Source organism: Melanostigma gelatinosum (assembly GCF_949748355.1).
Source record: "Melanostigma gelatinosum genome assembly, chromosome: 9".
NCBI classification, from domain to species: Eukaryota; Metazoa; Chordata; class Actinopteri; order Perciformes; family Zoarcidae; genus Melanostigma; species Melanostigma gelatinosum.
Window position 1 is genome coordinate 9,422,284 of NC_136642.1, and position 24,538 is coordinate 9,446,821.

The window sequence follows — 24,538 nt, forward strand, 5'->3', positions numbered from 1 at the left end:
ATGCTACCCTTGGGTGAGGGATAGAGAGCTAGAGAGACAGAGACTACTTTGCATATTATATATGTATTTATTATACATAAAATAACAAACTGTAACAGCTTCAATGCACCTTCATTCAACAAGGCTAACTAATGGAGAGACAAGGGCCATGAGACACGAGGACAGTTCTCTTATGAATTGCTTTGACTAATGAATCTATTTATGGCATGAAAGTCTGGCAAAAGGTCTTTGACAATCTACAGATCTTTCAGAAGCGGTTAGTCCGGGGTGTGTTGAGTTTGATTCCTTTGTACGCAACAAAGAGGCAATTTTGGCTTGAAAAGTGGTACTTTTCCTAAAGTAACAACACATTTTATAAGGAAGCATTTAGCAATGTTTCATGTCCTCGGGAGGCAGAAACCTGTGATGTTATGAATCCCCGTTGGAACGTCACCGTTTCAACAGCTCGGGTGTTTGCATGGCAGGCCGAGACATCAAATCACAACCCACTGTGGTGCATTATATTCAGACCCGCTTCCGTGTGGTTGGAGGAACTCACCGGACTAGAGCTAGTGTTGCTGATGTTTAATACCAACATGGGTAATTCTGTGTATACACATTACATGGATTATGTTAGTGACCTACCCAGCATGACCAGGTACGTGATGCCTTGCTCGTTGCCACTGGGGTAGGTAGCATACTCGCAGATGTACTTCCCCTCATCCGTCATCCTAACATTGCTTATCTGGATGGAGGGGCTGGCCATGTTTGGAGCACTGGGCATGAAGCTGACTCTGCCCTTCACGGGCGAGTTAGGTGGGTAGCTGGGATCAAAGTTGGGGAGAAACACAGCGATGCTGATCCTGTCTCCTTCCTTTGGCTCGTAGATCCACGTGATCTGTGGTGGAGGGAGAAGGGCACGGGGTCAGTGGTTAGGATGCGTACAGGGACTAGGGAACACCAGCAGGCCTCATTTATCATGGCACTGATAAGAGACACTGCACAGCATTTTAAGACATCATCCATGTTTCTGTAAACTCCACGGGGCAGCGTACACAGCGGCATCGCAATCAAGGAAGTGGAACAGGTATGAATATGGATGTGACTTTCAGGGGCAGCATTCGCTCTCAGCTGCTCTGAGCGGAACCAAACTGAGTTGTGTACTTGTGTACTCTTCATCGAGATGCGACTAAGAAGTGTTTCTATTACCATATTCAATCCCCTGGAGCAAAATTAAAGTTACTGTTGTTTGTTTGGAGTAATAAAACATTAAGTCTAAATGTGATAAAAACCTATTACCTGCCTTAGGATCATTTCTGTGGGCTATGCTTTGCTAGATTAAGTTTTAATGGGATAGGTAAACAAGGCACATGGAGCTGTGTTATCCTTTTAATGTTTATTTCGATTGCAATGAATGGCTCTTATTCATCTGAGGGACAACGTTTCACACACCTGCAGAATCAGGTTGATTCGTAATTGACGAATACGTCATTCTACAGCAAAATAGGCACATGTTTAGCAAAATATTACATTGCGTATTCGCTTAATGGCCAATGTGCTTGCTTCAATTGTGAAAGCAAATTGTATTCCCAAGCAATTTCAACAAATTGTACTGTGTCAAGTCAGCACAATGAGCTGCAATTTCGGGACGAAACAGACATTTATATGAGAATTTCACACCACAAACTCAGTTTAGAGCCGATGCGAGTGCAGTTGTATAAAGAAATAATCAAATCCTAACTGAAAAAAAAAAGAAAATTCTATTAAGACCGTGTATCACCATAGTGAGCCGAATCCCAGTGGCATCAGTGAAGGCGCAGCGCAGGTTGACAGTCTGACCAGGATACGACAACACCTCTGGCTCCACCTTCACCCGCTGACCCGACACGCCTAGGAGAAGTGGGGGGGGGAGAAAGAGAAAGAGAGAAAGAGAAAGAGAAAGAGAGAGAGAAAGAAAGAGAAAGAGAGAGAGAAAGAGAAAGAGAGAGAGAAACATTAATGTCATGCTTTCCTTTTTTTCCCTGAACTAGCAGAGGAGACAAGGAAAGGGAGCAGAGGAATCGTGTTGGTACAGAGCCTCTTGATAAATGAGGACAGTGTGGAAGTGTCTGGTACAACAGAGGACAGCATTAGTGAAGCCAGGCAAGTAGGCCAAGAGTCTGGTATCTCTCCATGGCCGTGCGTGTGTGTGGACGGAGTGGCAGGAAAAAGGAGGGGGATATGTGCTTAAAAAAGAAGAAAAAATAGGAAATCCAGTTCTCTTTGGCACGTAGGTCATAAATCATCCGGATGGTTTATGCTTTTCTGTAGCCTGCCATTTGCTGTGCCGACACATTCCTGTGTTACGGCAAAGAGTCAAAATAAATATGCTTTTCTTCGTGTGTTGTGTCAGTGGGTGTGTGAGAAACAGAAAGCGCGAGGGAGCTTTAAAACGACAATCTGGCCACGTTTACGTGTGTGTGTGTGTGTGTGTGTGTGTGTGTGTGTGTGTGATCCAGGTCTCAGTGAAAATGTAATCACTTGTTTGAGTAAGCGCGCATTAGTGTAAGTCAGCAATATGGCACCTGTTTTAAGTAAGAGTGGATTACCTGCAGATACACAACTTCAAATGTCTGCAGCCAGGGTGTGTGTGTGTGTGTGTGTGTGTGTGTGTGTGTGTGTGTGTGTGTGTGTGTGTGTGTGTGTGTGTGTCTAGCAGAAAGCTACACACATATAACAGCACCGAAGAAACAATCTCCCCTAAAGACAAACTGTATTTGCGGAACTAGTTCCACCAGTTTGTGCTGAGCCAAAGCAGTTGTGAGGCTAATATGATCTACAGGGCGGATTGAGCACGCACACAAACACCCACACGCATTAAACCCATTGGCTGGAAGAAAGGCCAGTGCCGTCTTTCTCTTTTGACGCGCAATGAACACCGCACCTTCTCTACTCTCGGGAGATCAGAGTTATCAATACAGCGGAAGAGAAAAGGGAGCAAGGAGCAAAAGAATGAGTGGGAAAGTGGAGGAAAACAAGCCTTTCTTAGAATAACACCAGCTCTCCCAGGACCAGCCCAATTTACAACCACAAAACAACCCCCTTGTAGCCCACAGAGAAAGAGGAACCTCTGGGCAACCACGAAGCAGCCCGTGGGAGCAGCACAGAGCCTTACTGGGCTGGAGAGAGGAACAGCTTGCTCTTTTTTCTCTCTGTTGGACACACACACACACACACACACGCTCCAGCCAGAGCTCAGATGAGAGACAGGCTGGCCTTATGAGCCTCTGTGCAGCCCCAGGGAAATGAATATTACACACAAGACGTATAAAGACTGGCACGTCTTCATCCTCCACGGTAGTCCCCAAATCCCAGCCCCGAAGTCTCAGAGACTCTGTGTCATTGGATCAGCAGACACAAAGGAAAAAGTGTGCACGCGTGTGCGTCTACACCAACACGAAGGGCTTTTGCAGATGTTTGAAATAGTAATTGTCAGTATAAATATTTAGAGAGCATTGGTCATATTAAATAGAAGAGAGAGCGAGAGAGGAGAAGGAGGGAGCCAGGAACTAAGGGAATTAGAGAATAAAAGACGGTTCAAGGGTAAGACTGAGAAGAGAGGAGGAGGGAGACGGAGGGAGAGAAAGAGAAGGGTTGGAGGAGGAGAGTGGTAACAGAAGCCTTGTGTCACCGCTGGTCTACTCTACAGTAGCCGGCTGCCTGGAGGTGACGCACAAAGAATGCCACCAAACGCACATGAACAAACAAATGAATGCCCACTGCCCTCTTTAGCATCCTCAAGTAGTCACATGTCATCATCCAAAGCACTGTCACCTGTCATTATGTCTTTAAAACCCACATGATGTGCCTGCACACACATTATGCTGCGACAGTCTTGACATATTAACAGTCTTCTCTGATCCCCCTCCCTGGTTACATTGACATTTCCATATTTCCCACCATTTCTCTGTGAAGAGGAAATTAATCGGGAAGGAAGGAGGAGAGGAAGTGTGCGAGGTGACAGGAAGGTTGAAAAGGAGGAGACCAGGGACGGCTTGGGAATGCCAAATTGATGGAGGATGAGAGTGGAATAGGGGGGCGCGGGGGGTGAGGTGTAAGGAAAGTGGGGATGAAAGTGTGCGAAGGGAACGCGGTGCCAGGAATAGAAAATGAAAGGGGGAGTGCAAAGAGAAAGTGCTGAGAGAAGAGGAGAGGAGGATCTCGAAGGGGAGACGACGTGGGCTATAAACAAGGTTAATAGGAGACAGCTGAGGGACAAAAGAGGGACATGTAGAAGAGAGAAATAAGAGAAGTGAGAGAGGAAGTAGGTGGAAAGAAGAGAACAAGGGGGGGAACTAAAAATGGAGAGACATGCAGGAGAGACAGCAGGTGTAGAGCAGTGTGATGCAGGATAGACTCCACACCTGACCTTGTGAGACACACGGTGGCTGTGAATAGAGAAAGAAAAGGCAGTGACAGACAGAATGAGGCAGAGGAAGGGAGCGCGAATCAGAAAAAAATGAAAAATACTCAAAATCCTAATTTTCTCTGCAGCCCATTTGAGTCAGCCGTGGCTTATAAAACAGACGCTTATCGGCCTGTGTCCGCCTGCCTCGCTGGCTGACTCCGACGCCTAACGGCATTCATGTCCTCTGCCTGATCCCCGCTATTGTGGAGAAAAGCACGACGTCAGGGGGACAGGGAGTGCAGGCCATCACCTAAAATATCTAATGGCCTTCAGAGCTCACTGACTCTCCGCCATTTCATCAAGCTAGTGGCTGTGCACTGTCAGGTGGGCTAGAATGAAGCTTTCCCATTCCCCGTGTTCTTGAAGATTGCTTCCCAGCACATTGTGTGTGTGTGTGTGTGTGTGTGTGTGTGTGTGTGTGTGTGTCTGAAAGAGCACAAGAGAGACAAAGAAAATGTGGGTGTGTTTTGTTTGGCCTTTAGTGCATTGCTGTCTCAATAAGCATTTTGGGCTTTCATTATGCTCTCAGGTCTGTGTGACCGTCTCCATTTCCATTATTATCTTGTTATTGTTGTGCTCACCGTCTCTCCTGCTGAAGAACAATAGCTTTGATACAGGCAGTATGGTGTCTTGATGGAATCAAGTCTCTGCCTCTTCTCTCTCTTCTTCCTCAAACATAATCTTTTTCTAACAAGGGAATTAGACTGAATCCTATCCCACCTTTCAAACTTGATGACTTTGACACGCCGAGTTTTGGACCCGAGGGTGCCACTTGTGTTGTGATGGTAACGCAAGCCCCACTTTGGTCTGACTTCACAATACAAAAAAGAAAAAAGTCTGTTTGGTGGCTTAATGAATGCCAATGAACAATAAATAAATAAATGTAAACACAGCTAATCATGAGTACTCCACTTGTATACAAAGCTCCAATTCCCTTTGGATACACAGGTGAAAATGATCTTTGAGCTCGACACACAAAAATAATGTTTAGATCTTGTTTTTACACCACTTAGTGATGACATCCTTTGAAACTGCTCAGTTGTGCATATGGACATATTTTCCGACTTGAAATTCCTCATAATAAATTCATGACTAGTGTCCATGCCATTACATATTCACCACTACGTTCAACGGTAACCAGAAGACACTGTGGGTCAAAGGCCTCCTTGAACTTCCACTCAACCCACCCGAGTGTTGGAAAATGGTAAAAGAATGCTCCATCCAGCTCCAGTCTCCATTCTTTAATGCTCCAGGTTTATTCTCAGAGCAACAGCGTGGTGCCGGCCTTGGATACGAGTGGTTTCTAAATTAAAGCGCTGCCAAATACCAGCTTTGTGAGGCTCCCGATGTGCAATTTTGTTTTGTTTTTGTTTTTCGAGACACTGGCACAGAGAAGCCGATTCAATGCCGCGATTATTACTGGGGTTGTAGTTTTGTACAGCGCAGCGTGTAAGAATTGAGACAGAGACACATTTTCTGTTGTTTCGTCTCTTTACTCCAGCAAATGGAATTGAAAAGGAAGCAATCACTGAGATTAAAGTGCTAACTTTCAGCTTTAAGGGTGTTTACTTCCATTCTGTTCACCTCCTGTGTGATTCTTGAGCAGTGCAGCAGGACAACGGCAAGGCGGCAATTCCTGTGTTCTCAATCTCTAGATACTGTAATTTCGCAGTTGTCATGACTGATGCACCTGTACTTTGGGTGATGACTGTTCAGCTCTTTTGAACCGTTCGCTCCTTTGTGCAGCTTTGAAAACTGATAAGCAGAGCCGGTCAAAGGGGTGCGACGCATGTTATCCAACAGTCTAGATAAAATGGCCTGCCTGTGTAGCTGCTGCTCAACTGTGATTTCTGTGTGATGGTGCATCCTCCACACCAGACCTGTGACACTGCTGTGGCTGCGTGTCATGTCCAAACTGCTGCTGGTATGCACTAATAGCCGTTTTCAGCTGGAGTCTGGAACAACACCAACATGAACCTGCTGTCGGCTGCCGCCACCCGACACTGTTGCGGCGCTGGTTTCTCTGACCTTCACACACACACACACACACACACACACACACATGCAAATGTGGACACACATACAGCCACACAAACCTACGATGGACGGGCACGTACTGTGTATGTGCGCCAACACACACACACACACACGTAGGTGTGGATACTTTGGTATGCAGGGAGCAGAGTGGGAATGCAGCTTAGCTTCGACAGGCAAGGCAGTTTGACAAGCCAAGAATAAAACAAGGAAATGAAGACTTGAGATGTGTCTCGGCTTCTCATTGACCTTTCCACAGGGATCTCTATGAGGGGCTAATCGATATCGCATGAGAAATCTACATTTAGAAGTAGCCACTGCTCGTTACGGACTTCTCCAATGGCACCCTATTATAGTCCATTCATGCTGTAAGATTTACTAGTGAGAGCAATCGAGTGGAAGCACCTTGGGTTGATAGAGGAGCACACTTTTAAAAAGACCAAGGCTATCGTGGGAGATCTGCACTCAGAAATCCCCACAGATGTTCAATCAGCTTGGAAACGTAACAAAGAAACACACCTGTAAAAATAGTTTGCTGTTACAGCGAGGTTGCATGCAGACAGCAGGTCAAATATTTAAAAAAACAGGGTCCTGTGATGCAGCAGGAGCAGGGGAGTAAAAAAAAAAAAAAAAAAAGGTGCAAGAAGAAGGGAGGGCTACATTTCACTTTGTTCACAGTGACATGATGAACTATTTGATAACTGACTCTGAGCACAGAGTGGAGAAAGAAGGGAAATCAGAGGGAGAAATGAGGAAGGGAGGCAGAAATGCATGAAGTGTAACAGAAGGGGAGCGAAGGAGAAATAGGGGTTTGGAGGGAGGGACACAGACATATGAACAGGCTTCAAAGTGCCAAGGAGAAATGAACAGCTGGAGGAGAACTCTGTAAAGGGAGGTGAGAGAGAGAGAGAGTGTGTGTGTGTGGGTGCGTGTGTGTGTCCCCGTATACCCACGTGCATCCGTATACTGATGCATATTCCCGTTTATGTGCCTTAGGACTCAAGCGAATATCATTTGCAAAAATAAGCATTTGCCAATTCAATTAAGTGCATCATCTTAATGAAAAAAAAAACCCCAGCAGGGAAGTAAAAATAAATAAATAAATTATAACAGTTTTGACATCTTGAAACTGGGAACACTTCAGCTTCAAATGCCAAACCCTCACGCCTCCGACGCTGGACCGTGACCGTCGTCTCGCCCTGAGACTATACGTCCATACAGTATGCATGAGTTGGAGAGTAAGACGAAACTGACAACGTAGAAGAATTCACAGTGGGATCTCCCAGTCATTTAACTGCAGGAACCCCGACACGAAATTACATACACAATAGCCCATGCATGCATCGCTCTGTGGACCCCTCCCACTCGCTCATCCTTTGTCTTCTACCCTCAGTTATGGACAGAACACAAACAGAATATTTCAGGTCTAGCTAGCTCTGGCGGTCAAACAGGTCTGACAAAGGAGTGCGTGTTTGTATGTGTGGTCATCCTGAGACAAAACACATTTCTACACGTACAACTGCGAGGTAAAGTATAACTACATTTAGACAGGCACTCATAGAAACACACACAAGGTGGAGAACGAGCTCCTCCTCCTCCTCCAGAGAGGAAAGAGTGAATGAGGAAAGGAGAGAGAGATAGACTGTGATAAAGAATGATGGAACACTCCGACTGTAAAGTAGACTTGTGTAAAACGCACCGAACAGAAAAGGGGACAATGACAAAGGCCATAAGACGCGAGCGCGTTCTTATGGCTGCATGTCGTCTGGCGCTGGGCCTGTTTAGGGTCAGTAAAGTCTCGCTTGTAACCGGCAGTTTACTGCGGCCAGAGAAGGACACAGCTCTCCTGAGCCAAACTAATAACTGCTGCCTCTATGCTGCCGTGCTACTGCTATTGCTCCAACCTACTGAATAAGTGACTGAATAACTTACTGGCTGGATGGCTGACAGACACCCAGCTCCCCTGCGGCTCCTGGCTCTGCCTTGTCTGCTCGGGCCCTGCACATCATTCTACCTCCACCGCACTCGCCTTTTCTCTCGGCATGGCTCACTTCTCTTCCCCCCCTCCCCCCTCATCTATGCCACAGCCCTGTCCTGTCCTGTCGTCTTTTCATTTTGGAATAAATCCTTTTGATCCCTCTGGCTCATTCTGCTCTTCCTTGACTACTTCCTTCTTTTTTTTTTCTCAGTTCGTTCCTTTTGTGTCCCGACTTCTTCATTCGAGCCCTGTGCGCCATCACTCCTCATGGTAATTGTACCGGGCATGTTATTTTAGCCCTGCATGTCATTTTGGAGTTTTACTGCTGGGTGACCACAGTGACAGATCTGCAGTCCGTGCGAAAGCGTAACATGTAAATCTGAGGATTTGGAAAAACAATTTTCAGACAGGTCTAGGGTCAGTGTGTGGGGAAACATCTTGATCCATTTCAAATGATGCACGCTGAGGCCTTGCACCGCTCCATCAGGTATGGCAGCAAGCTCGCCAAAACGTCCTTCAGACCTCACTCTCTGAATGACTTTGGAAGCGTGTGTGTGTGTGTGTGTGTGTGTGTGTGTGTGTGTGTGTGTGTAACCAGAGTCTGGCAGCGTCTCACTTTGGAAATCCCCATGAATTAAAAGGATCAGGCTCAAGTCAAAATTGCACATCTGGAGAACTTCTACAAATGTCCAAGGCGGGCTCTGTGTGTGTCTTTATCTTTTCATCCATCACTTCCTGAATGTGCGTGCGTGTGTGTATAAATCTGTCCCGCTGTATGTCAGTTGTTAACATAATGTGATTATGCGTCCTATTTTCGCTTCCCTAACAACACTTGGATGTGAGAGTCTACCGAGGTGTCAGAGAGGATATTTCAGGCTCGGTGTGATCCCTTCCCTCGAACTAAAAACAGAGGCGCCTGTTTAAGTGAAAGGAATTCCATGGCAACCCCACCTTCGGACCCAAACACAGCTGTGTTTCCCGGTTCTTTGTCACCAACGTTCACCTAAACTTCACCTTGGGGGTAGGAGGGTGGGTCTCTCCCCACAGCGTGAGGGCCGTCACTCAGCCCGCTACCGACGAGCCCAATAATCAACAACGCCGTCGCCGCGCAGCGCGTTCATCGTCGAGGGGGTGAGAGGCCAATCCAATTCACACTGCGCATTAAAAGGATTAAAATGCAGTGCGGTGATATGAGGGAGGCGGCTATTCACCCATCAATCTGTCAGGAGCATCACACAGCGTGTTGGCAAACCAATTGAATTACTGACAGCAAGTCTGTGTAGGAGCACGGAAGAGAGGTCCGCAGGGAAGGATTTGAGAGGACTGGCGAGTTACGCTCCAAAATATGACACCCACCACTTGGGGGGGGAAAAAATAAAAATAAAAATAAAAAGTAGAGTGGCTATACTCTTGCAAAAGTATTGCTGACATAAGAGCAAATGTTATGATTCATTATGACTCATATTACTGGAACACTGCAGCGTGTTGCTCAAATGTTAGGATAGCTGATCAGCCTGCATTTTGAAAATACCAGGACATGCCATAGTTTCTAAATAGCATCTTTCTTCTTTTTGTTTTTTTACATAAAGAGCTCAGCAACACACTGAGGGGGTGGGGGAGGAGATGACAGCAATTAGTAAACATCAGGCAGGTAGGATGTGGGAAAACGGAACAAAGGGATCGGAGTGGGGGACAATAGATCACTGGAGCAATTAAAAGAAGAAAGAATCCACGTTTCAACATCACAGTTCCCTTCCCGCAGGTCTGCAGTGAGCTGTGAGGGCGGAGGTGAGCGGCCTATTGTCTTCAAGTCTCAATAGGAGGTAGGTAAGATGAAACTTTTCACTTCAACACATATACCTCCCATCAGTTCTCCTATAAAAGGGGGGGGGGAGGTGATACCGAGGAGGGAGGAGAAGACACAGGGATAGATAGGAAAAGAGAAAGGTGGTTTGGACTGCAGCTTCTTTAAGATACAATGGAGCAGGGAGTCAGGGACGTAGGAGGCTGGTCTCTGGCCCGCCCTCCATCTGAACTCAACGCTAAGATCAACTGAGTGTTCTCTGAAGGACAGTCACGATGACAACTTGCCTTGGGAGCATGGTGCATTGTTTTGATGCTGGCGGACGGATGGATGACAGAAGACCGAACGGACGGACGGCTCAAGGAGACAGATCGAAAGAGGGAGCGGCGCATAATCTGATATTTCCTCTCAAGTCTTTTCTGTTCAGTGAAATTTTAGAAAAGACACTGAAAAGATGTGTCTGGCTGGCTGCGTGGTCAGACTCAAGGTACAAAAAAAATTAAAGAAACTACTTAAAATAATTTACTTAATTAAACTCAAAAAATGCACTCGTGCATGACAACTAAAACAACATTCAACAAATCAGAAAAAGAAAGGCAGTTAAAAGCTTTACAACAAATAAACAAGAATTATGTACCATTAAATATCCAGAGGAGAAGGACTTTCAGTCTTAGCTAGCAACATTTAATCATCACTGTGTTTACAGGCCACCTTAATTGGTTGTCAAACATTTTACTGCCTTTAACATGTGATTGTGTGTTTTATATATTATGCTGTTTTTTGTGATGCGTTTTTCTCACGCAAAGAGTCTTTCAGAACGATGAAAAGCAGATAGAAGAAATAAAATGTATGTATGTTATTATTTCATTTACTGGACTAATTTGTTGACAAATGTAATGCTCTCATCTTGTAGAATGTTACGATTGTTGCCTCTGAAATTAATTATTTACCTTCATATACTGTAGATTAGTAGAGCTGAAACAATTACCGTAGTTGACCCTTAAGACAAAAACAATCAACTATTTATGATACACTATTCAATTTGTTTATTAAGCTCAAATGCCAAACATGTACTGGTTCTAGCTTCTCCAACAACAAGATAAGAAGACGACCTTCTAAGAAATCTTAATGGACTATAATCCGAATAAATAATCAACAGTTTGCTCAACAGTGAAATTGAAAGCCCTCCAGAGTAGAACAACAATGATCCAACCACAAAGAACCATGGTTCTGTTCTGTACCCTAAAAATGAGACAATGCTGTGTTGACCAAAGACATTTTTATCTTTGTATTTAAAGAGCTAAAGTCAGTAACTCTAGATGTTCGTATTGAGAATAAACTGCTTGCTGTTAACACCTGTACCTGTCTGAGAGGAAAACAGCAATGGATCGAATTTCTTCCCCATCAACAGTATGGTGGTTTGAGCCTGTAATGGCTCGGCAATCACAATGATGCTGCAGCTGATCCGACTGCGATTGAAGCCTCTTCCCCGAGATCATAAGGAGGAGCGCAACAACAAACGCACGCACACGAGAAGACGCACAAGCTGCTGGAGCCGTCCCCCGTCAGGTCGCCATTACATTGGGTTGGAGCCGCCTTCGTTTACCATCTACACCCTTAAGGCAGAGTGACAGATAGAGGATTGGGAAGAGAGGGATAGATAGATGGGGGCATGAACAGACAACAACTGGTCCCGCCATGCTCCAGTGGCCAGCTTAAAGGACAGATATCACAGCTTCTGTTTAATTAGACAGTTCTCTGTCACGCACCAAAGAACTGCTCCTATTTGTGTCATATTAAACGCAACATGGATATCCCCTACTGTGCTTTGCCATTGAGACCTCATGCAAAAGGAGCGCAAAGGGGGGATTTGTACAAATTTAATTACATTCATAATTCGCCCATCTTTGGCTGTAATCACTCGGGGTTATGATACGTAAATCCACTTCTAAGCTAGCCGCCCACGCCCTGTGTTGCTTTATAAGCAGTGCAGCGGCGGTTTTTAAGGGGAATTTCAATGACTGGCTGAAACTCTAAGTGAAAGTGGAGAGTTCCTGGTATGCATTGGTGGAATAATAACAGCTGTACTCTTGTGTGTGTGTGTGTGATACTGTGTCTCTGAGGCCCCCTGCAGTGTCCCCGAAAGGCTGGGGAAAATCTGCCGCTGTGTGCATTTTTGTGTGTCTGTGTTTTGAGTCTGTGTGTGTTGGGTGCCCCTTGCAGCTAAATCGTGGCCCAGCCTATGCGACAGAGAGGGAGAGAGGACTGAAGCAGATCAAACACAAGCAAACTAATCAGACGCCGGCTAATTAGCGCAGTCCTCAAAGGGGAACCAGGAATGAGTGATGAATCCCCCTTATGAATTTCCCAATGACGCTGTGCCGAGCACCAACACGAGCACTCATCGGTCAAACAGAGGAGAGACCGGAGAGGGCAAAGTGCACAGAGAGCCACCAGTGATCTGGCCTTGTTGTAATCTTATCATCCGGGAGCACAAGGGGGCAAAGTGTGGCTCGATATTGCTTTTCGCTGTTTCGGTCAGGCGCACAGAACACACATCGCTGTCACAACCACACACACCGAAGTTTTATCTCAATATCCTCAAATTAGACTGCACGTAACGTTTTCCATTATGGGATTTTTGGTGCGATTAAATCCCCGAGTGCGGTGATATTCCAGCCTCCAGAGCGAAGCACAGGTTGTGGCGTTCCCGTGCATGGGCTCAGAGTGCTGATTAGCAGGCGGATCTGCCGCGCTGATCCCAGATTTCCACAAGATCAGAGGCCGAGCTGTGAGCACGGCAGCAGCGGCTGCAGCAGCCAATTACAGATGTGACAGGCACACTCGCGCCTATGCACACACGCACCCTGCCACACAGACACAGCCACACGCCTGTCCAGAATAGCAGATTCCTCCAGGCTGAAGTCATCAAAGTGACATGAACTACCCACCCCCACCTCAAACTCCTCATCGCTTCTAATCTCAGACAAGAGGGCACCTGTCAGAGGATGCTCAGTTCACCAGCCAGCCAATCCTGGCAGAGACGGCGCCAGCGAAACAGACAGAAATGAACAGAGACAGCCAATAAAGACTCTAATAAAACGACGTGAAGAAGCGCAGGGCACTGATGAGAGTAAGCCTAAATAAAACCCACACCGCATCATTCTTCAAGTGCCATTTTGTCTCGATAAATCCTAATATCAAGCTAAACATAGATATTCTAATTCTAGCTTTGGGCCTGGCTTTGAACAACATTGTGTGTATGAACAACGACACAAACAGTCATCATTCTGCATTTAGCCAGATTTATGTTGGAACAATATCCTCCCTCTGCCCTCTGTCGATGGCCGGCATTTGTTTCACATGATTACAGTGTGACAGTTGGCATTCATGAGGCACACAAACAAAGATTCCAGACTTATTGTTATGACAAAAATCCTAATGTGCTTTGAACGTTAACAGCTGTAGCAGGGAGGCGAGTGAAACTAATTGGTGAGGCTGGTCAGAGAAGACAAAACAGAACCGGGAATTAAAATATAAAATGAAGCGCGGCAATTTAAAGTTGGGAAACGGCATAGCAGGGAACAACAAGACATGGAGATAAATAAGAAGGTAAGAGAGGGGAGGCAGAGAGAGAGAGATATGTATGAAAGGGGGTGGGGGAGAGGAGGCGTGGGGTGTGTGGGGTGAGACTGCAGAGCAAAGCAACAGCTGCCGAGCATCACATCTGCGCCAAGTGGAGTCATCAGCGAACAGACAGACTGGAACCGACCCACTAAGGCAAGCCCCAGGGAGAGCGAGGGAAGGACAGAGGAAGAGTGGAAGGGAGTGGGGGGTGAGGCAGCGGGAGGATGAGATGGATACAATTAAAGAGGGTGGAAAGAGAAAGAAAAAAAAAATGAAAAGGAAACGGCACAGCACAAAAGCAGAGGGAACTTTTGCAACCCGTTACTCTCCCCCTCCCAAAATGGAGGTGATGGATTAGGGTGGGGCCGGTTGGTCAATGAGTTTGCAGGGAACAGGAAACCAAAATCACTTGTTGCCTTTTTCTTTCTCCCCCTTCTTCTCACCCCTTCCCTGACATCCGTCCTCCATCTCTCTCCCCCCTTCTTTCTCTTCAGTGAGACTGACAGAACAAGAGAAGCCTGTGAGAGTAAAGATGAAAGGCCTGTGAGGGAGGTGTGTGTGTGTGTGTGTGTGATGAATGAATGACCCCTCTTATCCCTCACTGGAGCCGTTCTGCCCTAACACAATAGTAACAACAACTACAACATTAAATAAATACAACACAACAGGGGCAGCAACATGCGTGTTTGACATGCATGTGTTGTTGGCGTGTTTATTCTTCCTCATATCATGTTCCCGCAGTAGAAAACGAGACACATCAAAACATGTCTCCAACAAGGCTGCCCCAGCATGAATATCATCTTATGCGTATGGCTTCGTTCCCCGTGGCGTACACCTTTCGGCCTCCGGAGAAGCCCCCCGAGGAGAGGTATGGGACCCCGAGAAGTGCACATTGTTCATTCACGATAGCAGCCGCTGGCAGCGAGGGCAACCCCGTAGCCGAGTAAGCAATGTCATTTGGCAGCAAATGAAGGGGAAAGAGCAAAGCAGTTCATTCTAGCGTCTCACCGAGGTCGCACAGCTCGCTCTAACATTAAGTTAGCCTGGGCGCGGGACAAAGCTCAGTTTGTGTTCACGTCTCTGCATGGCGGAATAAACATAGCTGCTGCTGCTTCACAGTTTCCTGTAGCTCGCCGTCTCCTTCCCTCTCATCTCTCCCCCTCTGTTGCCCCCCCCCCCCCCCCCCCTGCGTCAAAAGAACAATCTACCAACGCAGCATGCCCTTCCAAAATATTTACTCGCTCAGCATTGGCTGAATACAAAGGCCATTCTCTTGCACTCTGATGTCTACCATTCAAACAAACCATGCAGCCACTTGCACTCGCTGACTGCACCTGCTCTGTATCGCCCGCGCACACACACACGCACACTTGTTTGCTGTGGTGATTCCTCCCTTCCCAAACCTTCCATCTAGTCCCTACATTTGACTGATCCGGGAGTTGATGGAAAAGTATAGCAGCGAGTATAGGGAGTGCATATCTGCTCTGCTCACATCCCCGCACACACCCCTCTGATTCAATACCCTGACTCTGTCTTAACACCTTTTCCTGAGCAGCTTGTGCACTTCTTTCCTCTTTTGCCTCTCTCTCTCTCTCCCACTATCACCTTACATTCTCCCCTCGGTCCTCAATCTTTTTCTCATTGCACCCTCTCTGCAAACCAATTTTCGAAGCAGCTTTTCCTACCAATCCAACATTTTCTGTTTTCAGCAGGCAAACCCAAATATAAGTTCATTAGCAATCAAGTGCTGAAATCAGTTGCAGCGTTGCAAAGCTCTGGCTTTTCCTGGCTCCTAGTTCATCAGCATATGTTTGAAAACAAAGTCTAAATGAGATGATGATGACCTACAAACAAAGACCCAGAATGATGTGGCTGCGTGTCATGCTTGTTTTTAATATGTTGCACTTATGATTTTCTTTTTCTTAACTAGGCTGCTCAAAATAGAGGCAACCGAATGAAGAGTTAGATAAAGCCTGTGCGCCCAGAGTAATGACACGTCCCCGGGGTGCCAACTGTTTTCGGGTGATTGTTCGGAGAACTCCTACGGGGTTGCGCATACTTATGAGTAATAATGTTCTATCAAAGTGAAGCGTTGCATTGAGTCCCCTGTCTTGTAGCGCTACAGTATTTCTGACTACTTTCCTGCCTCCCCATCCTCATCTCTGATAAGGGATGTGGTTCCACGGGCTGCACCTGTGTCTCATTACCACCGCTGATGCTTCGGTAACAGGCTTCTCTCTCCTCATTGTGCTCTTACTCTTTCCCTCCCTTCAGCTACTGCCAACATACATTTACCTCCAACAGCATGGCCTGCACTCGTCTCTCCCCCCTTGCTCATCCCACTGCACACCGTTCACATCATCTCTGCAGCTCCGTTTCTCCCGTCGCTTGTTCCATCACAGACTCGGCACAAGTGGGCTTTGTCAACTGGCAGGTGATCTAATGATTTTGTGCTAGACTGGGTCATGCCTCTAATTTGTCAGGGAGAGCTCGAAGAAGCCTTTCACATAATATCACATCTCTACTTTTTAGCACTTGTGCCCCTGTTACATCGTGTACTCCTGGCGTTCTAATGGGACTCTCATACTGCCATTATCAATTCATCTGCGGATTAATCCAGTCATTATTCTTGTTGTGTCCAAAACCACAAGACCTTCAGGTAATATCACACAAAAGCAGCAAATCCTCAGAACTGAGAAGCTGAAACAAAGAAATGTTTGGCATTTTTGCATGAAATCAATGAATCACTTTAGCTCTAGAAGTGCATACTGATACTGATATACTCGTTGTGAAATCTCGTGTCGCATTTTGTCAAAATCAGCAAAATAGTCAGCAAAGACATTGAAAATCTTTTAAACAATAGATAACACCGGCGCTCCTCTCTGGAACGTTTCCGCCGTCTTATGGCAGAAAGTCACATGACACAAAAACAAACAGACCGGATCGAGCGAAAGGTAAAGGAAAAACAAGGTTCTTTCTACAATGTTGTCAGAAACTCATGTCGATCTAAAAATTTCCAATTCTGCTGTCCCCATTGGTCACTTAGACTCGATAACATGGGAAAATAGGGTCCAGGTTCAAACTTATGTTACCCTTTAGCCCACTTCTTCTGGCAGTTCGTCATCTGAGTCAGAGAACTGCTTTAATATTTCAATCTGTACGTTCTGTAACATCTCATGCTACAGACTCACTGAGCCGTCCTGTGCTTGGTGTTATGATATATGGCACAGGCAGCCAGCTGCACTGCTCGACTCCCACTCCACTATTTTTTTTTTTACTGGTGCAGTAATACTGTACTGTAAAGTTCTATCTAACCGTCTTGAACTTTATTGATTTGTTTTTATATCCACGTTTTCTAAGAACCATCATTTTACTTTTTGAGGATGGAAAAGTCTTTGAAATAACATTTGAATCAGTAGATAATACATTTGGCAATAATAATACATTGTAAAAATAAATGTATTTATCTGGAATGCAGTGAAAGAGTCATTCAAATCTACAGGTTTGGGATGTCCATAGGAATCCAGTCCAATATTGAATTATGCTATAAATACGTAATCGGACTGGCATTACTATGATAATATAGTCGATCAAATGTCCCTTAAGGCCAATTAACCCTAACGTCAGCAGTAAATGACCAAGTAAAAACTCAAGTGCATTCATTATTCTTGACAAATGAATGCAATACAGATGGAGATTCCACAAGCCTTAAAACATTCCACTGGATGAAAAAAAGAAGACCGTCAAACATTAGCGTTGATGGCTTCAGAGAGAACCTGCTCCAGAGTGTGATGGCTTCCCAAGATGAGCAGAGTGAGTGGCTATAAGCATTAGAAGATCATGGACAAGCTCCCTCCTACGCTGTGCATATTAATTCCTCTAACGCAGCTAAGCTCAGCTTGTCACACGTTGACGCGGCATAATTATGTCATCCACAAAGCTTTTTAAAAGGGCAGACGTGCGGCGCGGCCGAGTGTCTCCGTCAATGGAGAGGTTCCATGTTCTAAAATGCCAGTATCCTTCTAAAGAACGGTGTACTGTTAGCTTGTTAAGGCCACATTATGGACATCATTTTAGATCTACAAAAAGGACACCAGAGAGGAGAGCGCTCTTCATATACCTGGCGAGTCTTCCACATCTTTTTACGTGCAAATACTTTAAGTAGTATGCTGACCGACAGGGGCTTCCATCAAATGCCCAGATCCCAGTTGGAAAACGAAGGGGAGGGGGAGAGAGGGAGGAAGTAAACTCACAATGGGCTGAGGCGATGAAGGGAGAGACGGGAGAAAGAGAGTCATCTGGAAGGAATGAGGAGGACAGATGAATTGAAAGAGAAGAAGGGAACCGGCTGGCACAGGAATGACAGCCAAATGAGCAGCCACGAGAGAAGGAGTGATGTAAAAGAATGCAGAGAAGGACAGAGATGGGCAGCACGGAGGGGCGAGACTATGGAGGACATCAATAATATAAGCCAGATAAAGCAATTCTGTGTCAAAAGTAAAGAGCAAAATGGAGAGTGAGACATCGGGGGGGAAAAGCGGGACAAACAAATGAACGAGGGAAAGTTGGAAGGTGGAGCCTCGGGGACTTCTATTTAAAACCAGAACAACTGAGAACACTTGTGTTAGTTTACACAAGCAGAGGAACCCCCCCCCCCCCCCCCCCCCAACCAACCAACCAAGATGTTCCTGATGCAGTGTCTATTTAAATGCGTGTTTAAAACGGCGAGTGCTACTTCTCTAATCAGGGCTGGCGTCACAGCACATCCCCTCTCCTTCTCCCTCTTTTACAGCCCACCCCTGCCCCCCACCAACCCCCCAGCATGCAGCCTTTTTCTGTCGCTCAGACCCTGCACACACACACACACACACACACACACACACACACACACAGTGCCAGAGATAAATTCATGAATCACTGGTGCACGAATCAGCCGCGAGCTTGTTGAGAGAAGAGGAAAGTGGGATGTGAGGGAAAGGACAGAAGTAAGCGGCTAAAGAGTTTCCTGTAAAAGCCTTTTATTTTAAAAAGGTGGCGAGTTCAGAAGATGGCTCCCAGCGAAGCTGAGGGAGAGAGTAGACGCCCAGAGGGCCTCGGTGACAAGTACTCGTCAGCATAGAAGGTACTGTGTCTCTTCCTCTCTCGTCCCCTCCCTCCCGGCTCTTCTTAAAGAGGCCAAGATAGAAAGCCAAAACAGCAAGCGGCCAAGTAACGAGCAAGTGTATGATACATGCACATAGGAACTGGCAAATATTTCTGACTTTCTGCACACAAATGCCCTTTGAGGAGCATAAAGGACCTGCGCACCAAGAAAACCTTTTCAATAAAATCCATCCACACAACAGAAAAAGGCCTTCCATCAGCCTTCGTTTCAAGAGAAACCACCCAATCATCTCTTGTTACAAAGCCACTTTCCCTCTAGGGCCACTACTCAAAGGCAGCTCTGTCCATTGATACAGGTGTGGTGCAGAGGTAGGAAAAGGAAGGGGGAGGAAGGACAATAGACACACTTTTCAATAGTCTCTCTCTCTCCCTCCCCCCCCCCCAATCCAGGTGAACAGAGTGTGAGGGAAGAGAGGAGGAGGGTCTCTCAGCTTGGACTGAGAACAATAGTGTCTCTGTTTTCAGTAACACTAAAGTGCATCATTCTGTCTGGCAGCAGCCAGCTGACTGCCTGAGCTAAAATTCAAGGTTGCTGCTGTTCCATTCAATGCAGACCATGGTGACTTCCTCAAATTGCTTAAGATATTCACTTTACAGTGATGCAAGTCAGCAAAAAGCAGAAAATAACCACATTTAAGAAACTGGTACCATCTCTTTGCTTGAGAAGTGCAAACAATTAACGGATTTTATGAATAGTTTCTGGGGCTGCCCTCTCATAGTAGAAAATCTGTCATTTTGGTTGTAGTCAACGAAGTTGATTCGTCTTTTTTTATGCTGAATGACTTCTTTCCAAGAAACTTGTGAGCACATCTCTGCTAAACACAAGATCTAAAGTGACGCTTTTGTGCAATTCTTTGTGGAGAAACTCAGTTTTACAGATCTGTAATTGCACTAATCGTTTCATCTACAAAATCATAGAAGTGTTATTCGACAAAGAATTCCTTTGGCCAAGGACAGCCCTCAGTTTCCCATTAATTTGATGTTGAATAGCAAATGGATTAAACCATTAAATTATTCCATCTCTAAAAAGGTTAAAATACATCCGCTTTTAGGCTGCATTATAGAGGACTTCTATATGAGTCGTAGCATTTTTATTTATTTTTTTTAAACAAGCGGTTATGGACACAGATTCAACATTCTGGGCGTGCGATTATAAGAATGTTTGTATACGTTTTTGTTATAAAAGCTCAAAATAAAATTGAAAACAGCCACGTTCCTCACAGTGAAGTGACTGAGAACCAAGATGGGTCAGATGACCAAATGTAGATTCGTAGTGATACTGTGCATATACCAAGATCAGAAACATGTGCACAGTGTCTCTGACACAATTTCACCAAGAAAATGGACATAAATCAGAGCAAGTTTCCTGTTGTAGTATTAGATTGTACTACATTTGTACAGTGGGAAATAACTCTTCAAATGTAAGCCGCCTTTCAACTTCTGTGCGACTCTTGTGAGATGAGTCAAGCTCTATTACTGGCCTAGTAACCGCCTGCGGAGGAGAGGAGTGTGTGACAGCATGTAGCAGTGGGGGAGTGGACATCGTCGGCTTGATCCCGGCACTGCGTGACATTTTAACTCTGCTGAAATTAAATTAAATCCTGCATGGGTTTCCATTTCCCCGTTTTACCTCTTATGCTTAGCTCACCCACTTACTTGACTTTGTCCTGTCACTTCCCCTTTCCTGTCCTCTGTGCAGCAATCAAGTGATTCAACCATCAAATCAGCCCGGAGAATTGTGCGCATGTGTCCGCTATGTACGTGCGTGTTCTTGCGTCTGTAAGAATGTGGTGGTGGTGGTGATGATGAGTGTCGTTCCGCAGCCTGGGCGGGGGAGACGGGGTGGGGGAGGAGGGTGAGACAATCGGAGGAGGGGTGCTGTGGGGTGAAACACTGTAAAAGTGTCACAGCAACTTAACCTTCAAAAAAAATAAAAATGCCCAGCAGGGTGGAGTGGGAGGTGTTCTTGGCCATTAGATGAGAAAGAAGGGGAGGGGGGGAGGGGGGGGAGTACGAGAGAGAGATTGATGCGAGGAGGAAAAAAGAAACAGAAGAGCTCGTTAGGGGAGGCAGGAAGGTACAGACGCCTGCAATACAAATGTCTGTGGGAGGGTGGGGGCTGTTAGGGAGGTATGACAGGAAAGGAGGATGAGAGACAGAGGGAGCAAATGAGAGTATGGAGAGGGAAAGTAGCAGAGGCAGTTTGGATAAGCTGAAAGAGAAACTCTGGAGCTGACTTAGGTGAAGGAGACAACTGGGGAATTGGACGGTGGGACAGGGAGCGAGCTGCAGAAAGAGGAGAAGAGAGGGACAGAGATTAAGGGAAAAGGGAGAGTAAGAGGATAGAGGAAAGCAACAGACATTCCAATTACAGAAGCAGAAACGAGGGATTGATGACTAAGAACGGAGCGAAGGAGAGCAAGGAACAGGACGAGGAGGAGATGCAGTAAGAGACAGCAGTTTACTGAGCAGATGGCGCAATTATGCGGACCAAATTACAGAGAAGGAAGTTTGGAGCATTACGAGCCGTAAACAGAGAAAGACAGAGCAAGACTGAATCAAGATGAGTGGAAGTAAAAAGGCACAAATGACAAAATGTGACGGGGGGGGGGGGGGGGGGGGTGGAGTGACAGAGGGGAGCAAGTGGCCGACACTCGAGAGCAGGCAATCAGTTAAACACATGAATGTGACAAATAGCTTTAACGAAAGTGCTCTCCCTAAGGAGCCACAAACAAACCCCGGCACACCTTGATGACAAAACAAAGGCTTGACAACTGAATAAACCTGCTGCTTCCATTTGACCGTAATGTGCCATTTGCTTCAGGGGAGGATTTGAATGCTCCTGCCGTTTCAAGGCTCTGGGGACCAATGACGGCGACTGTGCTTGCTTGTTTATCGGCAAGGCGGCACATTTCTCTTTAAACCAACAAGTGAAGCGAGAGAAGGCACCGATATCCGAATCGTAGGATCGCAACAACGCAGCTGGTCTTGTGAAACACAAGGACACCACACAGGCTTTCATGAGGAATAAACCTGTAGCGCATTATGTCGGCGATGGCCAGTTCTGTTTTCTCATCTCGTATTTCTGAGATTATATCTGTAAGAATATCACATCTTTCTTGATTCGACAGTGTGTAATCTGACCCTGCTCCTAAGTCAGCTGGGATCACGGGAAAAGCCGACTGAATTGAAAGCAGTTGGTGTGCATAAGGTTTTTGGGGAACACGACTCTACATCCAGCGCCGAGAGGCCCGACAAGACCCTGTCAACACCAAATTAAATTTGCTTCCTGTAGCCAGGCTGTCCACTGCCGCTGATAAGTGAGAATTTGACATGACCTTGTCAAAGTCGGATGTGACAAAGATGCAGCACGTCGCTGCTCCTCTATTAATGTACACACACACACACACACACACACACACACACACACAGGTGTGCAGATGGGTAACAAAACGGCTGTAAATGCTGCTGTTAACACATGTTGATACAAATAAACAAAAGCTACATTTGTGGAAATAAAAGATGGGTAAAAAAGGTAAAGCAAAAAACTGGTTCAACGTTTCACAAACTGGGGGCAGGGAGGACACAGGGAGGCATTATCAGAGGAGAGGGGGAGGGGGAGAGAGAGAGAGAGAGAGAGATTTCATGGCGCCGTCATGCAGAAAGAGCGAGCCCTAAATGTTTTCAATATCACATAAGGGCACCGCATCATCCTCCATTCAATACCGGATCAATAAAGCAAACCACCCTCCACCTCGCTAACTGTATTTAGACACATTAAGGTGAGTGCTAATGAGCTGCCGTGTGCGTGTGCAGGGACACACGCTGGGGAGGACACGGTCAAGGGCCTCGGTGCTTAGTTGCACAGAGATCTGCTGAGTGCACTGTGGGGAGGATTTCTGGAATAAAAGAATGTGACAAAGACAGAAGAACGGGGAGGAAAGATGACAGGGAGAGGGTACAGGTCAGGTAACCGGAATAAAAAGAGAGGTTAGCACAAGCGGCCCCTTTTCTGTCCACAATGGAGGGCTCTTTGGCTGTTAAATATGTCTCATGCAAGGAGGAGAGAGACTGAATTACAAATGAGCTGATAATTCCTGGCCTCCCTGGTTCACTCCCTCACACAGTTTTTTGTGAAATCCTCCTTCAAATGTCGACATCCTCACCCCCCCACCCCCCACCCCACTACCCTTGCTCCTCCTTAGCTGCTGCTCCTCTGTGATTTTACTACAGCGGGGTCACACACACGCCAATCTCCTACGTTTTCTTTAGCGTTTGGCTGCCTTTCAGTGGCTCTTCAATCGGAATTACTGCTCAGTCTCCACATTGGCTGAGCTGGAATGGGTTTGACCTGCATCCCCTGAAATTCCGTCTGGAGTTTGTTCGACGTAAGGAAATGCAGAATTGGCAGAAGGTATCTTGACTAATGGCGTGGAAATGTGTGTGTGACCGAAAAATAAAAGTAAGCCACATTCCTTATGGTGTTGTCATACAAGATAAGCTGCTGGCGTGCTACCACTGCAAATAGTGCAGAAAACTCCCCATTATCTGTAAACATGTGGGTGGTTTCAGGAGGCTACACTATGGAACGATACTCACTATGGAGCGATCTCTCGCAGTGAACTCGTGTCAGCGTAGGGCTGGGCGATAAATCGATTTAATCGATTAATTCGAATGTGTGCTTTAAGGCGATGTGTTTTATTGAAAATCGAGAAAATCGCCCCCACCCCTTTTTCCCGTAGTAGAGTGCGCGCGCATTGTTTACAAACTAAAACAATGGCGGCCAGCAGCTTCACTGCTGCCGCCGCCACCTCACAAAAACAACCCAGCATTTTGGAGACATTCACCAACTGTACTCCGCATGAGAAGAAGAGTGCCCGGTGGAAAGCCATCACGGATGCAGTCGCGATGTATATCGCAAAAGATATGGTGCCCATATACACCGTGGAAAAGCCGGGGTTTATTCACCGTCTCAAAGCTTTGGACCCCAGGTACGTGCTACCAAGCCGTAAACATTTTTCTGACGTTGCCTTGCCTCGGCTGTACAATAGTACACGCCAAAGGATCTCTGCGGAGCTGGAGGGGATGTCATTCTACTCCGCAACAACTGACCTGTGGTCCAGCAGGTTGACCCAGACACCGATCCACTTGACTGGTGGAAGCGTCACCAACTTAACTTTCCAAGGCTAAGTACTTTAGCAAAGAAATACCTCTCTGTGCCAGCTACAAGTGCCCCCTCTGAGAGGCTTTTCAGTGTGTGGGGGGGGGGGCATTGTTACATGCCACCGTGCATGCCTGAAGCCAGAGGTAGTAGACAGGCTTGTCTTCCTGGCAAAAAATATTTAGAAAAAACATGCACTACTGTTTAATACTGTTGGTTATGTTGTGAATGCACTTGATTTTGTTTACATGCACTTATTTACTGTGCAAAATATGTTATGTTGATGTTAGATCAGATGTTGCACTTTTGAAAATGTGAATGTTAAAGGGTCATATACATTTTATT

General features: G+C 46.1%; 1 protein-coding gene across 3 annotated transcripts in view; it reads right to left on the reverse strand.

Annotated features, from left to right (window-relative positions):
* Nucleotides 1-24,538, reverse strand: part of LOC306781894 (nectin-2) — a gene marked incomplete at its 3' end in the record, with an annotated part of 70,737 nt that overhangs the window by 41,129 nt on the left and 5,070 nt on the right. For all 3 annotated transcript variants that reach the window (XM_079274993.1, XM_079274992.1, XM_079274991.1), the window contains exons 2-3: nucleotides 1,760-1,869; nucleotides 625-877 (exon numbers count right to left, since the gene is read on the reverse strand). In XM_079274993.1, coding sequence (XP_079131119.1) covers nucleotides 625-877; nucleotides 1,760-1,869 — 363 coding nt within the window. The remainder of the gene's footprint in view (nucleotides 1-624; nucleotides 878-1,759; nucleotides 1,870-24,538) is intronic.